Source organism: Vidua chalybeata, chromosome 6, assembly GCF_026979565.1.
Source record: "Vidua chalybeata isolate OUT-0048 chromosome 6, bVidCha1 merged haplotype, whole genome shotgun sequence".
Lineage (NCBI taxonomy): Eukaryota > Metazoa > Chordata > Aves > Passeriformes > Viduidae > Vidua > Vidua chalybeata.
Genome location: NC_071535.1, coordinates 36,397,575 through 36,415,167, shown reverse-complemented (window position 1 = coordinate 36,415,167; position 17,593 = coordinate 36,397,575). Strand labels below are relative to the sequence as shown.

The window sequence follows — 17,593 nt, the reverse complement described above, 5'->3', positions numbered from 1 at the left end:
CAGCTACAGGTTGCTTGCTTTGTGCTCCCTGGTCTCTGGCTGTAAGCTGCAGCAGAAGGGAAGGGTCTCTGTTCCCACCACCACGTGTTCCTGCCTTGTGTCTTGCTTTGGCTCAGCAGCTGTGTGACTGCTGGGCTTAGTGCTCTAGAAGGGCTTGAGAGTCCTGTGACACTTTGATTATTTATTTTGGTGTGGGGGATGTTTTCCTGATCACAGCTGATCTAAGTCATTGCATGGGTGAGTGATTGCTAGAAAGTAGAAACACATGTGGGAGGCTGGAGCAGCAAAGAGAAATTGCATCTTTCAGCAACAGTCTGGAGTTAAGATAAAAGTCTGGGTGCTGTGAATATGCACCCAGAGTTAGGGGAGTTCTGTCCCTGTTTTCTGGTGACTTTCTTGTTCTGTGAGACTCAAACAAAGGTACTTGATTGATGCATTAAACTTTAGGGGTGCATAGTGCGAGATCTTTGATGCCCTCTGGTAAAAGGTGGCAGTTTCATTTTGTGTTGTTTGTATTTTCCTGGGTTTATGTTTATTTTAATATAAGTAGATATGTAAATATGAGTATTAAGTTTTTTATATCCAGATTTTTTTTGTATCTCAAAGATTTTATATTTGGAATTTCTTCTTTATCTTTAATCTTTAGTAATGACTATAGCCTGTGAGAGATCAGTCTGTAAGAAATCACAAAGTCACTTTTTCATGGGGTTATGTGTAACACGTGTGGACTGAGGGCAGTGAGTTTCATGTAATTATTATAGCTTGGGTTGAGACCACTGTTTGTTGCTGAGGTTGCCTTACTTCTGCAACTAGAATACCCTGGCATTTAAAAAGATTTAAAGCTTTTCCAGATTTCACCCATTTGAGCACAAATGCTCTATTCATAATGCCTGTTTCAGACTAGGTTGCTTAAAATTATTTTTAAGCTTCACCCAGAGCTGTTCAGCTGCTGCAGGAGATAAGGTTATGGAGAAATTATGTACTGAAACATATAAAAGCTACTTAGGGGGACCTTTTATTTGAATTTCCCAAATTATTTTAAAATTTGAAATCTGATGTGATTCCCATCTCAATCTACCCATTTCTGCCCAAGTTCTAAATCATTAAAACTCTTTAACATGCTCAATGAAGGCTTGTAATAGCATAGCAGGTAAACATTTTAAGGGATCTGCTTTCTCTCAGCTTGAATTCTCTAGTGTTGACCAAATCATGCTTGCATCATCCCCTTCAGTAAAAAAACCCACCTCATTGTTTGAGCATTGCTTTAATAAGTTGAGCTCAGTGTTGTGCAAGTCACAATTGAAGCCCAGGAATGGGACCTGAGAACAAGGTCTTCTCTCTGATTTATTCTCAGTAACCTGTTTGCTGACCTCAGCACGTGTCCAGGCAGAAGCACTGGTTTACTTGGGGAGTGTACACATAAACTTGGGTTAGACACTGGAAGAACTGACAACAAGAGCAGGATTACGTATCTTTGGAGCAGAGACATCAGCCTATGACTAGCTACAATGCAGCAGGAGAAGGGACACAAGACATGCAGAGCAGTTGAAGACTGCCCTGGCCAGGATGGACGTGTTGCCAATGAGAACACATAGCAGATACCTGCAGGGGCTGATGTGTGTGCACAGGAGGAGAAGCATAGGAACACAGTGAACTATTTAGGCTTGTAAGAATGGAGCATTAAGGACTAAAAACTAAGGATGCTCCTGGTATTGGGAAGCAGGGTAAGGCCAATATCATACTTGGGCAGTGAAGAAAAGAGTATGTGTAACCAAAGCAAGCTCTCTCCTAAAAAAATCCCTCTGGTTTTCTCTGTCTGCTGCTGCTCTTAAAATATTGTGAAATTCTGTCAAAATGTCCCATTGCCTCTTAAATCAGACCTGCTGTACGGGGTAATTGTCAGCTTTGTCTCTTAGCTGACCTGGCAGAGATTTGTATATGGATATCGAAGTCCCCTAAGTAACTTACATTGGAAAGCATTTGCTTGTCAAAACATCTATGAAGTTTCACGTGTCCAGGTTAAATGCATCAGTTGCACATTCCTAGCTTAGGTACTCACAGCCTGTATCCTTAGGCACTGTTCTTTGTTCTTTTGTTCTTTAGGGAGCCTTATGAGACCTCTGTTCTGTGCTCAGCTGTATGTAGTGCAGCATTTGGTACCCAACTGTACATAATATGCTTCCCCTTCTCTTGGGATCTGACTAGGAGCTCTGGTGACTGATGTGTTGAACAGCTGAACATTCACAGCTTAACCAAAATCTCTGGGAGCTGTCCTTGTATTTTCTGTGTGAAGAGTCATGTGTAAATATGTACTACAGGAAGTACCAAGTTCAGTCTGTCTCAAGGAGGGTACCTCAGAAATCAGTGATGTGAAGCAAGATCCTTACTTTAAGGTAAAGGATTATTTCTGTCTGCAAAATGGGAACAGCTATGTTCAGAAATGTGCTTAAGACCTCTTTATGCTTGGTAAGCTCAAATGTCACAGTGATGGTCTTCATGGAAGCCTTAAGTGTCCTAAGGCATTGTTTTGAATCTTGTTTTGCAACAGAAAGCATGGGGTAAAAACTGGGAAGTGGAGAGACCCAAAGGCAGGGGATGATGTGCTTTTGGCCACCTGGAAGTCAGAGCCCTCAGTGAAGGCAGATTGTAATTGGTGGGGGGACTAAATACTTCTGCACACATAGAAAGGAATCTGTTAAAGGTCTAGGGCCAGGAATGAGCAGTTGTCAGCTGGGTTTGAATTTTTTAACTCTTGTTTCATCTGATCTCATTTTTAACTGACCTCATGATACTGATCCAGCTGATTATCAGGAGATAAATATACATCTAACCCCAAATGACAGTGTGTCTTCACCTTAATTTAATGAAATTTGACAAAACTGCACTAAGGACAAAATTGTTTTTATTTCTAAACCAATTTCTTACAGCTTTACAATGATATTAGGCTGCATCAAAACTTTATCAGAAAGTTGCATCTTAAAAGATTTGTCAGTATCAGACCACAAAGCAAAATATAGAGGAAATATAAAGCATCTTTGTCTTGCTCTTAGTTTCTCAGTACCAAAGGTGGAGAATAGGACACTGACCTCTTCTTCCTCTGTTCTATCCTACAATGTATTAAAAAATCCATTATAATTATTGAGAGGGGATAAATAAGAACATTGTTATGTTCAGGTAGCTATCCTGCTGTCAGCCCAGAAATAAAATTAATTTGGTTTGAGTTGGTTTTTTGTTTGTTTTTGCTTTGCTTTTATTTTGGGATTTTTGCTTGTTTGTTGGGATTTTTTTTAAATTATTTTTTGGGGTGGTTTTTTTTTTTTTTGTGGGTTTTTTGTGGGTTTGTTTTTTTTTTTTTTCCTTTTTTTTTTTTTTTCTTTTTCCACATACTATTCTCATTCTTTTCTAACATGACTCATTTTGGATGTGGAAGTTGTCTGTAGTAGTCAGTCATAGCTGATTCCAATGACAGATTTAGACAGTATATATGAGTGCATGGTCCTTTGCACTTGAGAAACAATCCTGTCCGTTTGCATTTCACAACAGTTTTTTTGATTTTATTGTTTGTTTGGCACTTTTTTCCCCCTAAAGGGTACTTTTTGAGGACTACAACAAACACTTTGGATTAAGTGGGAAAAATCTGACAACTCTTGTGGCTCACAAGTCTGTGACATGGATCCCTACCCCTCAAAGCACAGCCAGTCTACCAATGCTCCACTCTATTTCTTGTAAAAGCAACAACTCTTAAACAGAAATAAAATCCCAACAATGTATTTAGGAAAAACACTTCAAAGATCTTTAATCACCACAGTCATGGGATTTTTTTTAGCCCCTTGCTTTTGACATACCTAAATGCAGATCTGCAAATGCTATTTTATGACACAGAGTCTTATCTGTGTATATTTGATATCTGAAGTTTTTGTTCTATAGCTCTGATTTGCAGTTTGCTAAAGTAAACATAAATTTCTGAAGTTTAGAAATTTTACATGCATCTTTCTGTTTCTTTATATTTTAAATTAATTTTTAAAATGTGTTCTGTTTCCAGAGAGAGAGCAGAAGGAGGAAGAGTGATCGTAGAAGTTGATGACAAAGTGGCAAAAGTCAGAAATATAAAGGTATGCTTTTTGTTGTCTCCTCTTTCCCATATAAGAAACCTGATATTCTGATGATTTTCTCTGTTTGATTGCTATTGGATCATTCTAATAGAAATATTAAGGGAGAGGTTTAAACTGGCACAGCCCTAGAATTATTGCAGTGAAAGTGTGGGGAAGGATTGTTTTCGTTTGGGGTTAGTTTATGTATTTTGGCAGGAGGAGGGGTGGAAATTGAGAAGGGACATAACAGGTAGTTGTCTTGTCTTGTCTGTATGTTATATTTATCAAAGCTTCTGCAATCCTGTTGCATGCCATCCTTCAAAGCTGCTGGTAAATTGTTTAGGATTTTTGCATATCTTGCTGTTACTAACATCTGGATAATTTCTTTCCCTGTATCTCTCCTCCTTTCATATTTCCCCTCAGAGTGCAACTGATTTGTATGGAATAGAGTAAATTGTGTAAAGCTACAATTCAGGCCTTGGTAGAAGACCAAGAGCTATAAGAATAAACTGAGTGTAGCCATCATCTTCCTTGAGAGCTCTGGAGCCTGCATGTTTTTTTTCTGCTTAAGTTAGTGTGAATGTTGAGGCTATAACAAAGGTACCAATTAGATCAAAATTACATGTATATGGTGTTAATTTTGTATCATGTTTTGACTTATTACTCTCCTCCTTTGAGTGTTCATAAGCTTATCTGTTTTATAATCAATCACTTGGGCAAGATTATATGGAAAGATTTATACAATTCCTTGAATTTCAATAATTGCTGACTGTTGTGGTGGAAAGGCTTCACTGTCATTGTTAGTAGCCCATAAAGGTTAAGTTTGGATTGTGCAGTCCCAGTGACAGAAGCATTAGCTTGCAACTGTGACAAAGCAAAGGGGAAACTGGGGAAGAGACCTGCATATTTAACTATGCAGTGGGAAAATAGTTTTCTTATTACCTGGGGCCTCATTTCTGTCATGTGGTTCTCTGTGAAACAGAAGAATTTCAGAGAAATATCAAAAGGTTTATAAAGCTTTCCTGCCAATACATAGAATTTATGAAGATTAGCTGAATTATGTCTATTGTATGTGTCTTGGGGAACCTTAGCTGTAGTAAATGAACCCTTCAGTAAAAATGCTCTAGCAGGTTTGTCATGGGTGTCTCCACCTCACTCTAAGCACCAAAGAAAATTGAATAAAGAGGTTTAACTCTTTGCCATTCCTTTTCCACAAGACGGATCCTAGATAAACTTCCCATTAACTTGGAAAATGCTTTTTTTGGGTCAGCTTCAGAGTGACTTGGTCTTTCTGTCTTTTTCCTTTTATTGACAGGTTGACAGTAGACTTGATAGCAGTTGGGACTCGAGAGAAAAAACTGTGGCCTTCAGTTTTGACTACTGCTACTGGTCAGTTGATCCTGAAGATCCAAAGTATGCATCTCAGGAAATGGTGAGTGATGCTTCATGTCCATATTCCCATCCCATTTTGTCCTTCATAACCACATCTTCAGGAAGATATTGAGATGTAGAATACATAAGATCTCCTTTTCTATTCTGCCCCTATCTTTTTCTTATTTTGTTTGTAATACCACAGCACTCAGTCCTTCTGTCTGAAACAGGCACAGTAGGAATGCAATACCCTTGTTTGTCAACCAGTGCACACTTTCCTTTGATATGTTACATTTGGCAGTGATCCTTAATGGTGATGATCTGAGGACTTTAGCTTAGAAACAAGAAATTTTTCAGGAGCAGGTGTCATGATCTAGACGGAGAAAGCTCTGAAAGAACATAGGAGTGTTGAGGTGATTCTTTTAAGAGGCTCAACATTGAAGTAATCACATTTTTAATGGTTGAAAATTTTACTTACACCTTATTGTTCAGAGATATTTTCCTTGGTAAAGCATCAGAAATCTCTTGTAACAAGCGGAGACTCCTTCTGTCTTCAGAACCAGAATTTATGTCCTAGGCTCCTGCCTTCCTTAGCAGACACCTATCTTTCCAAACCAAGACAAATTTATTGATTAAAAAAGAAGATTGAAGGATTTGGTATTAAAATATTATGTTATTACAACTCTATTAATAAACAAGGAATTAATAAACAAGCAAAGCTATAGAAATATTTCATTATATAAGCATATGTGTTTTGGCATTAAAATCAGGTTTTACTGCTGTTTTGTCTTCCAAATTATACAAATTTAATTTCTCTCTCTTGTCAGTACAACTGTTCCTAAATTTTGATCTGTATAATTATGTTGTTTTTCACAGAAATTACCATTTAAGACAGAGTTAGTCTTGTAAAATTTGTATTTCTGGTAGTGATGAGCACAGGACTGTTTTTACTTTTGGGAGTCAATATTTGAAAAACTGTCACATTTGGAAATTACCATAACTGTAGGTGAAATTCTTGACTGTGCTTTTTTTCCTTCCTGGTACAGTAGTTTGGAAGATGCGTTGTGAGCTTAGGAAGTGTCATTAGTGTTTAAAAAAGAAAATGGTCTTTCTGAAGTACTTGGCACTAGATAAACTTCTATTTTAGGGATTACAAAAACCAAATCTTTAAATGTTGATCTGTTTGGGTTCCCCCCAGTCCCGCTTATATCTTCTTGTTAGTTCTGGTTTTGTGTTTGTTGTGAGTTTGTCACATAATACAAGTAGAAGCTTGCTTTTGAAAACTGTTGACAATATAGTTGGCTTTCTATCTGGAATAGTTTAGCAGATGAAATGCTGATAAATCCTGCCTGCCAAGTTAGTTTTAGCTCTATTTTGTGAGAGAAATTATCAGAACTGCCAAATGGAAAATACAAATATTGACTACAAATGTAAATTTTTGTTTTTGTTATTCTTAAATACAAGTGTGACTGAAGAAGAATGTAAAATGTAATATAAAAAGTGATTTTCCTTGCTGGGGTTGAGTAGTTGTTTCAGATGCTGTGGAGACCTCTGTATTATCTTGTAATACAGTTTTATCTGACAAAAACTGTGAGGGGGAAACATGAACTCCTGGGCCATAGAAAATTGAGAAATGGGCAGTAGTTCCTTTTCTTGTGCCTGATGCTGACTGAAAGGACATCCAGGGCTGCTCTGTGGAACTGCTGGGTTACTGAGCCTTGGACAGATGTCTTGCATGAGATAAGGAAAGTCAGAAGATGGACTGGTGTTTTGAAAGGCCTGGAGCCATGAGGGAATTTCTTGGGCTTTTCTCCTGTCTTTGTGATTGTAGAACCAGTAAAATGTACTTGAAGTGTCCTTGAGAAGAGGCTTCTGGAATACTGCAATCTTACCATGCTTTTGGGCATTTTTCTGCCCTCTTACACTGCATGAACGAATTTATTGTACTAATGCCACGTTTGGAATCATTGCTTCAGTGCTGAGCTGACAACAGCGATGTTATCAGCAGCCAAAGGAGGTTCAGTACCACTGTCATCCTGTAAAAGCTTTCTTTCATGAGCTGACCTTGGATTACTTTTCCCTTGAAGACGTCCTGCCAACTGTTATCATATGTGATTGGTGTATTGGTTGAGGATGAAAAGTAGACAAAAGTATCTGTCTTGAGATTAGTTTTTGTAGAATGCTGTCTTTTAGGAAACTACTTCCCCCCCATAGATGGATGTATAAAAATCAAGTCCTAACAATTTCTTCAGTTAAGGATGCTGTGACAGTGTAACAATAGTGGGAGGGCTGCAAGTCCTAGTGTTTTAAGCAGGATTTTAAAGATACAACTCTGCTTCTCTGAATAGTTCTTACAGTTTCTTCCAAATGTTAACATTGTATACTTCAGGTTCCTGTCTCTTGCATTTCAAAGATGTGTACACACAGTAAGCTTTATTCCCTATATACTTTGATCAAAGGCATTTGTAAGAGGCTTAAGCCACACATGTTTAAGTACTTTCAAATGTTTGGAAGATGAGTGTGGATTTCTTGTTCTGTTAATAAAGACCATTCTTTTTCTGCCACCTGTACTTTATTTGCATTTTCCAAAAGGGAACTACATGTTTCCCATCTTGTATGTTTTTCCCAATACTTTTGTGTTAGTATTAAAAAAAAAAAAAAAAAAAAAAAAAAAAGTAGGGAAAGTATTTTTATTTTAATTTGGGAAAAGCAGACCTTGCATTACAATAAACTGAGGAGGAATTGGACCAATATAGTAAAATCTGTAATGGTCATGTGACAGATTATATGCCTTTACTTTCATTTTTTAATAGCAGTGAAACCAGAAGTGCTTTTCCCTGAAAAAAGCTGGACAAAAAAGTCAAAAACATAAATTATTTTTAAGTGTTATTATATCCATTTTTTTTAAAGGCTGAATTTAAAAAGTAATTCTTGTATCATGATATATATATATATGAGCTTCCTTGACTAGCATTACAGAAATAATGTAAGCCACTTTCTGTCTCTAAAAAGATGAAAGTTTGCTAAATTAAAAACAAAGCTGATTTTGACTACTGGAAGAACAACCCATCACTGCTGGTGTCTGGGAAACAGGCTTCTTAACAGATGGAACCTGTTGGATAGTGTTTGGTTTTGGAAGATGGCTTCAGGAACCCATGGATAGTCTACTCTTATTTATGGTTATTCTCTCATTTGAAACATTTGAGGAACTAGATATGAGCCAGAGTTCTGGTTTCTTTATTTCTCTCCTAACTGTGGTGAAATATGAAGTTATATAGTCTTTCTAATGATCATCCTGTAACTTATAATCTCCATTTAGTAGTTCAGTATAAGTGGCCAGAAATCTTAGACTTCCTTTGGAAGTTGCATAAATTCTTCACAAAATAGAAGATTTTTGAATAGGTCAACTATACAAGCATTATTTCATTTTCCAAATAAGCTGAATTTTACAATGTGACCTGTGTTTTTTAGGTAGCCACTTGGGAGATCCTTGGGCCTGTTGCCTTTGTTTTCTCATTGGGAATTTGAATACTTTGTGTTGATACTGAGCTGAGGTTTTCATCCTCTTTCACAGATGAGCAAATCTGCCTTCTTATTTGAAAGACAATTTTTTTTTCCTAAGTGGATTTTTTGATGTATAAACAGAGTAGAGAAATCAAGAAACACCATAAGGGCAGTCTTATTGGCTAAATCAACCAGACCTATCAGCCACCAAAGGAAGAGGGAAAGGAAACAGATCTGCTAAATCCTTCTAAACAGGGAGAGATGAACCAGGCACCAGGGTTTCAGCCCAGAGAGAAAGGAAGGAAGATTAAGAAATTATGTGGGACCAGAATCCATATTTATTTGTTACCAGAATAGGTAACAAATAAATATGGATTAAGGAAATGGATGGAATATTTTATGTGCTAAGTATGAAGTGAGAAACAAAAGGAAATTATAAAATATTATAGGCATTTAAGAGAAAAAGGTCGCGCATGGTTTTCTGATCTTAACTCTGCAATTTGTTACGTGCGTTTTCAATGTCTGTAAAAGAGTGAATGGTTTTCCAAAACATTGCTGTCAAGATACAGTTATAGTCCTAAAAAACAGCCCTCCACCCACAGAAATACCAAATTCAAAAGAGAAAACAAAACAAACAACAACAAAAAAAAATCAACAAAACAAACAAAATCACAAAAACAACAAAACACCCAAACCCACAAAAGTGTGTTATACTTGAGGTGATGCTCCTTTTCCTGCAATTTTTGAGACAAAGTGCAGATTTCCTCTGTCACAGGTTGATGCAGAATTAGTTGAGTCTCAGAGAGGGAAAATGCTGATTGTCTGCACCTGTGCTTTACCACTTCCAAACTATGAAGTAGTTTTGTTGTGTCTCCCCATATCCTTGAACTAAGGTTTTTTTGGGAAGTGATTTTGATTTGGTACAAAATCTTCTTTAGTAAAGGGGGGAATTTTGTGTGATTATTACTTCCTTCCCACTCCCTTCCTCCCCAAATATCTTCAGGAACCTGTGTGTAGTTCAGGATTGTTTTCCAAGGACCATCTTGGAAATCCATCACTCTTTGGCCATTATATAATTATGGGGCTAGCCTTTCCTAGAGATTCATGACATATTTTCATTTTGCAGCAAAAATGCTGTGTGATTATGTTATTTTAATGTTTTTTTGGGGTTATAATTTTTATTCTTACAGGTAGACTCAGGCTTGCTGATTCTTTTTGCTGGTTGAATGTGATAGTTATTAAAGAAGTGCTGTAAGACATTTACAGTTGTCTCAGAAACAAACCTCTAAGTTTAAACTTACTCAAATTTTTGTCTGGCATTCAATCTTTTGAGCTTCCCTTGCAAAACCTAAAATAGCTCTTAGTGAGTGTTTCTCCAAATCTGTTTTAGCTCCACTAAACAGAGGAGAATGTTAAAAAAATGTTGCAACAATTACATAAGAGCTCATTTAAATCCTACTGATGAAAACATATATTTCAGCTTGAGGAGAAAAAAAGTTTCAGCAAGCACAGTTAGGCAAAATCATAAGGGTATTTTGCAGAAGAGCAAGAAACACAGGAACACATGCAAGCATTAAGTATTCTTGTAGCTTCAGTCCTCAGCTCCCCTGCAGCCACGCTTCCCATCCGGGTATTGTGCACGCTCAGTACCCGGGGTGGGCAGCCTGACCCACAGGATGTGCCAGCAGGTATTTACACACAGAGCTGCCACAGACAGCTGATGTGGGCAATCTGTTCCTTTTGATAACAGCAGTATGTTCCATGACTAATAGGCTTTGAACAGCAGATATAATGAAATCCAGAAAAGGTTACGTTCCCAACCAGCACTGATTTCAGTGGGATCCAAAACTCCGAATGGGTTTTCTTGAAATGCTTTCTGTAGCTTAGTTTTTCATACCTTAGTGTAATAGTTTAATGGAGATTATAGTGTTAATAAGGGAAATAATAATTTAGACTTTAGAATTTTTTCCTCAGGCTTCCTTAAGAATTAAATGAATTATATTCATATCAGTCAAAGAACTTTACACTTCTGGGCGTGACCTGATAAGTGTGTTATTTCGGTTTGACACAAAATATTGGGGTTATGCTGGTGTGAATATTCCTTCAGTGTCTCTCTGAATATTATCATTCTCAGTAATACTGTGACTCTCAATGGCCCTTCTAACATATATGCATAAAAGCCCTTGACCAAAAAGGCTGTGGCCAAACAATATGTCTAAGAAACATAAGAGTGCACAGAGCACTTTCATGTTAAATGAAAGTGATTACATACTCTTGCATATTTTTCCCTGAAAGAATACATCGTCTTTTTTGAAGAGAACTATCTGCCTATCAAAGAAAAAAAAAGTATTCTTTTCAAGATTTTGTTATGGATTTCCCTGTATGTAGGGGTTGCTTTGTGATGTGTCACATGTGAGGAAGTATTACCTTAATAAATCAGGATGGTGTTACAGTAAGAAAGCAGTAAGAGGATAAAAACAAATCTTATTGCAAATCTAGTAACTGCTCGTAATTTCTTGGCCTTCTTACCCTACACCTTCGTATTCTTCAGCACTGGTTTACTAATGTAAGTGAAAGAATAACTATGATCCGTTTTTTGGTGCACTTCCACTGTGCATTTGAGCCACTGAGGATTTTACAAGATTGTTCAAAAGCAAGACATGTTCAGTTAAAGGTTGTTTATTTCTAAACTTTAGATAGCCAAGTAACACAGGCTCTCTTTGCCTGTCTGTCCATTCCACATGCGTAGCCAGGAAGAGCTCCTTTCTCTTCAAACACATTATCTAATTATGTCTGTCTTTGTTTATAAATACATTCATTGGAAAAAATATTCTTTGCTCTGAAGGCAGAAATGGGGATTACTGATGGCTCATGTGATAGAACAGCCCTGTGAAGAGTTTTATTTCATTTCTCATTTGTTTAAAAAGTATCCTAAGTTCTTTCCATCATGTCTGGCTTTGCAGCATAGCTGGGTTTTATACTGTTTCCAGCTACAAAAAGTAGTTGGGGAAAGGGGCTGACAGGCTTTTTTTTAGTTGCTTGGCGGAGCATAACTGAAAAGTGAATAAAGAAACAGATGTTTAGGATGCAAAGTTTCCAATATAGCACTAGGGTTTTTGGTTTTTTTCCCCCAAGGGATTTGTTTACTTGTTTTACATGTTTAACTGCAAAAGCTTAGAAAAGTTACACAACAGCATTGTTTGGAAGGAAAATATTGCAACATACTTTCCAACTCTTCATCAAAATAAGTCACTGTATTCCTTTCTTTTTTTTTCTAAAATGCAAGCAAAGTCATGTGCTGAAAAACTTTACCTGGAAGACCATTCCTCTCTAAGCTGAGTTTGTGACACTTCCGTGCCTCTGTGCATTCCCTGCAAGTTTTAAATTGTCTTTGTCAATTATCAGGACAAAATCAAAATCTGTCATCTGTCACATGAGCTTAATTATAAAAAATATAATACAATGAACTTCTAATTTAAATATCTTGAAAAATTATTCAGGTTTTTTTCTCTCTCTGTCCTCTCCCCCTCCTTGTAAAAGAAGGGAGAAAGAGAAGGCAGCAGCAGCTGTGGGTGTAAATGGCATTTTCGCACGAAATATTTGAAAAGCAGTAAGCATTCCATCCGCAAGATTTTTTTTTTCTTCAATCCAGAGTGAAACAGAAGTGAAAAGGAGAGTGTGCTATAAGAAAAAGGCTTTTTGTGCAATAATTGGGTCAGTATATAGCAGATTATGATGGAGGCAGGGAAGCCACCATGAGTGCATGTTATAGATCTTCTGCCAGCAGCACAGCTGCTGTGTTCAGTTTGTGATCAAATAAGGTCATTCTTTCTGACTATACCAAGACTTCTTTGCTGAAAACTTCTCTGGGCATTATTGTGAATAATTGCAAACTTCAAAGCAGGCTTTGTTGGAAGACAAAAAGAATCGATTTTCAATTTATTGAGGCGTTGAATTAATTGCTAGAAATAGTTATATAGCTGTACATATTCATAGGCCACTGTAGCCTGATGCAGATACATTTCAAATATGAAGCTGAAACAGGAGTACACAAGAAAGGATTAAGCTGAGGGAAATCAGTAAACTGTTTAACAAACAATGAAATTAGACATTTTCTGACTGTTCCATCTGCTAATGCTCATGCTCACTGATTGTTTCCCTGCTAGGCACTGACCATTGCTTACTAGATACACAGAGCACATTCTTTACATTAGGCACTCAGTATAACTCACTAAATAATAATGAAAGGATCTGTAAGTACCTTCAGCAACTTAAAAGTAAAAAATAGTCAAGTTTTTTGGGTTGTGAGATGTTGTGCATGTTTGCAGTGAGCCTGCACATTCGCCGTCTGAATTACTTCTACAAATCTTGTGATTCTTGCGTGTATTACAAGTAAAACCAAGAACTTGTATAATGATCTGCAAACTTTCTGAAGTCACCTGCAAAATACACTTATTTGGATAGATGATTTTTTTCTTTTTAAATTAACTGTGGTTAAGATGTGAGATGTTTTTAAGAAAAAAAATCTTCTATATAGTTAAGCTGTATGTGGATGTTGATTGTTCTTTCTTACTTGCAGATGGACATTCACAGTTTAAATTCCTCTATGTAATCACACCATAGTTTTTCCTCCATGTTCATAAAATAGTGGCTTTTTTCCCCTTCTTTTAATCTAATATAAGGACTATTCTAAGCTCTTTCTGTTTTGCAAGCAGGTTCCCTTGTTCATCTGTAAGAATTTTCACAGCGTGACACTCACAGAAGGGAAGGTCATATTCATGGTACTTCCAAAGTTGCAGATTGATCCAAGATTAGTCTTTAACTTGGGATTTTTTTTCTCCAATCTTATCAGTGCTATATGAATAACTTTGGTTAAACTTGTCTTTTGGGAGCTGAAATTACTGGAAAATTAGGCAGAACTTCAGCTAAGTCTCCAAGATCATGTAGGTCTGTGAGTTCTGAAATCACTGGATAGAAGGATGTTGATAGACTTTCCTGGGAGACTGGTCCTCCAGCTTTGGAGATTTTATTCTCTGGGTGGCGAGATTTTATTTTCTTTTAGTGGGCAGCTTCCTTCTGAAAGGTTTTGTTGGGCAGGACTGTGCTAGCATTGAATAGTGAGATATGTTTATTGCAACAGCTGTGATCGAGTTCCACACAGCTTATTTGTTTATCTCTGAAAATGAGCCATGTTTCTGACATGTTGGAGGCATGAGATTGGACTTGCATGCATAAGTAGCTGAAGTCTGATAAACAATATGCATGTGTCCAGTTTCACTGTTTATTGAAGTGTCTGGTATGATCAGCAGTTGTTCCTTTATATTATAGCAAAAAGCAGCCCTTCCCTTTTTTGTAAATTTGTGCTCACTTCATTTATCTTCAATAGTAGCTGGCTTTTAGATTTTTCTGTTAACTAAGATGCTATGCCTCAGGGAGATGTGTGTGTGTGGCCTTGAACACAAACTGAATGAATTTTGGTTGTATCTGAGCACCTGCATGTTGACGCCCTATTCAGCTTCATTTTCAATCAACAAAAAAGCCTGCCCTTGAGAACTTGTACGTGAAAAGCAAAATTAACATCTCCATTCAGTTGTGACTTTTCTGACAAAGTAGTTTCTGGTGGCAGTTCCTTTATATTGTGTAAGATAGACTGAAGATGAATAAAATTAATTCAGCCTAGCAACATTTACATGTAGTCTCAGCACATCAAAATCAAAGTTCTGAGTGTCAGTTTAGGTTTCCTTACCCTCAGATGCACACACCAGTATGGGGAAGTTCTCACTCTCTATAACTTCAGTGTTACAATGTTAGGACATTCTCATCTGAAGGAGGGGAGCTGATGTTCTGTATTTTAGATTCACAAATGTATTTTGAGGAATGTCTTACCAAACTACATCACTGCCACATGAATTAGCTGATTGATAAGTTTTGGAGTGGACCATTTGAATCAGTCTTTGCTGGATGGGTCTCATTCCTGAGATGCTGAATGGCAAATACTTTCCTCAATTGATTGGGATTTTCTTATGTGTGCCTGTAAGGATTGATTGCTTTCAAAATTACTCCTAATAATGTTAAAATAGATCTCATCTTCTCTTCTACTCTTATTGCAAGTGTTTTCCATTTTCAGCCATCCCTTTCCTGCACACACATATGTGCTTAAGAGTGTGTACATGGACTGTGTTATCAATAGTGCTTTTATGGTATTGTTGGTGGGTTTTCTTATGAAGAGCCAAGTCTCTCTAAAGAGTACTCACCTCATCCCATCCTATGTGACAGACCTACAAATAAAACACCAGGTCTGAAAAATTAATCTAACAAAGTGTGAGGATCCAGACCAGAATTAATTAAAGTTGTCTAATTTTTTATATTTATGGATTTTTATTTTATTAGGATTTCATAGAAAAAGGTGGGTAAGGAAAGCCTTCTCTAGTTAGCATTGGAAAACTGGAAAGAGAAAATGGTAGGGAATTTTTTATTCAATGTAAAGTAGGCATACTTTCAGGGAAGTTTATATTTGTCAGTTTCACATGTAATTTTGGAGAACTGTCTACATCTCTGCATTTTGTTTCATTTGGAATATGACTAAGTGGGAGAGCCCAAATTACTGGTGCAAGACTGCTTTACGCTTTTTGGTAGCTCAAATTTTATTAATCCATAAATGTTCTGCAAGTTTTGTCTAGATTTTGATTTTAGTAAAAGATCTCTCATATAACATTTAAACTGGGCTTCAGTATTGCATCATCCATGAAAAAGCCAATTGCTTTGCAGAGAAACAGAACAAAGGGAGACATGTTTTATCTTGTGTTGGATTTTGCTGACTGTGTCTTTATGATAGCAGAAAGTGAATTCGAGCAACTGCTTGTAGATTTAGAAATAAAGAAACTTTTTACTGTTGTTGTTGAAAGGTTCATGGGTAATATGTGTTGTAATGCTCAGTGTGAAAAAATGAGATTTCCTGATGGATTTTAGAAGTCAAAAACCTCTAAGCAATGATTCATAGTCTTTTGAAGTGCGTCCTATTGGGACAGTCTATGACCAGGACAGTAAAGACCACAATAATCACTTTGCCACACAACCGATGGTAACCTGAGTCCTTGAAAGAATGATCAAAAAGCTTGCTTGCATCATGTCCCTGAGAGCTGTGGTGTCTCCCTGTCTCCCTTTTGGGGCAGGAGAGGTGCATCTATGTGAGCTCCATCTGCAGAATAGGAAAGGGCTCCTTTAGCTGTGGGCATTGTGGTGCACATGCTGGGGCTTGCTTCACTTGGGCTTTGGAGCTGTACCTGCCTGTCACGCACCATCTGCAGGACCTCCCTGTGCAGGGCAACGCTGTTGGTGAAGGTGGATGACTGAGGTTACCCTACATCATGCATGCCATGCATGAAGTCATCATGCCGCTTTAGGAAGTGCTCTAAAGCCATTTTTTCCTCAGTCTCTCTTATTTTGATGCTCTTATTTGCATCCTGTTTCTTAATGACTGGAAGTAATGGCCAGTGTAGTTCATGACTGACAAATATTTATTTCTTATTGAGGCATGTTGTAATCTGTTTCCTAACAGAACACAAGTTCTGCTTTGAAATGTATGACTCTCTGGAGTTAGTCTCCTTTTCATTACTTAAGCAAGGTCTGAAACCTACTTGCTTTTGTCTTTTTTATGATTTTTCTTCTTTTCTTTTTTTTAAATTATTTTTTATTAGAAGGAAGAGCATTTCTCATAGCTGTTTTGAAGCAGGAGAAAAGATTGAATCGTGTTAAAGATTTAGAGAGAGAGTTGATAGGAATTTATCATTGAAGCAATGGTGGTTTTTTGAATTCAAATTCCAATCAAGTGAAAGGGTTTGGTGGAGCCAGTTATAATTTTAAAGCCAAAATTAATCTCATTTCTCTAATGATTGCGAAATGCTCTAGTCCACAGCTTGAGGCTGTTATTTGTTTTTTTTGGATTGTTTGGGGTTTTTTTGACAGCTAACCCTGCTATATCTCTTTGTTATTTTTAATGTGTCTTATAGCTCTAAACAGCTCTAAACCAAGAAATTGAAACTGAATTTCCAATTCATATTCAGAAAATTAGCAACTGTTTTGATTTTTATGAGTGGAAAATAAGATAATTTAAAACCTGAGCTCAGGTAGCTTTTATATTTTTAACTTAAATTCAGCAGAAACTCAAAAGAATTGTCAATGTCTTGAAGATACATTTAGTCTGAAAACATAAAGATTTTGGAGGATTGCAGAAACTTGCTTTCAGCTATTCATGTTTTCCTTTACATCATTTCTGCGTGTCTGACTGTGCTCAGTACACCACAATGCTTTTATTGTCTCGCTTCCTACTGTGTGTCATTTGCATAAATTTGTTGCTTATTACAATATATGGAATGTAATCTTTTTCTGTTCCATTTATTATGAATGCAAGAGGCTTTCTGCAACTGAATTTCATTGGCATGTTGAGTTGAAAGAGGAAGCAAAAGAGACTCAAAGTTCATCCTGATTAGAAGGTCATCTTTTGCCCCTCATTTTATCAGCTAAGAGTTGATTTTATTTCTTTTTCCTTATAGTAAACTGAAGCTGTATCTGTACAGGTCCCACTTGAGGCCAGGGAATATTGCATGAGCACTGCTTGGTCATCCATA

The 17,593-nt window shown here is 37.0% G+C and overlaps 1 protein-coding gene across 1 annotated transcript in view; it reads left to right on the top strand.

Annotated features, from left to right (window-relative positions):
- The first annotated feature begins 1,700 nt into the window (after nt 1-1,700).
- The window catches only part of STARD9 (StAR related lipid transfer domain containing 9), an 86,413-nt gene continuing 70,520 nt past the window's right edge, over nt 1,701-17,593 (top strand). Inside the window, 4 exon segments of the mRNA XM_053945848.1 lie at nt 1,701-1,724; nt 2,248-2,393; nt 4,043-4,112; nt 5,407-5,523. Of these exon segments, the coding sequence (XP_053801823.1) occupies nt 1,701-1,724; nt 2,248-2,393; nt 4,043-4,112; nt 5,407-5,523 (357 nt within the window).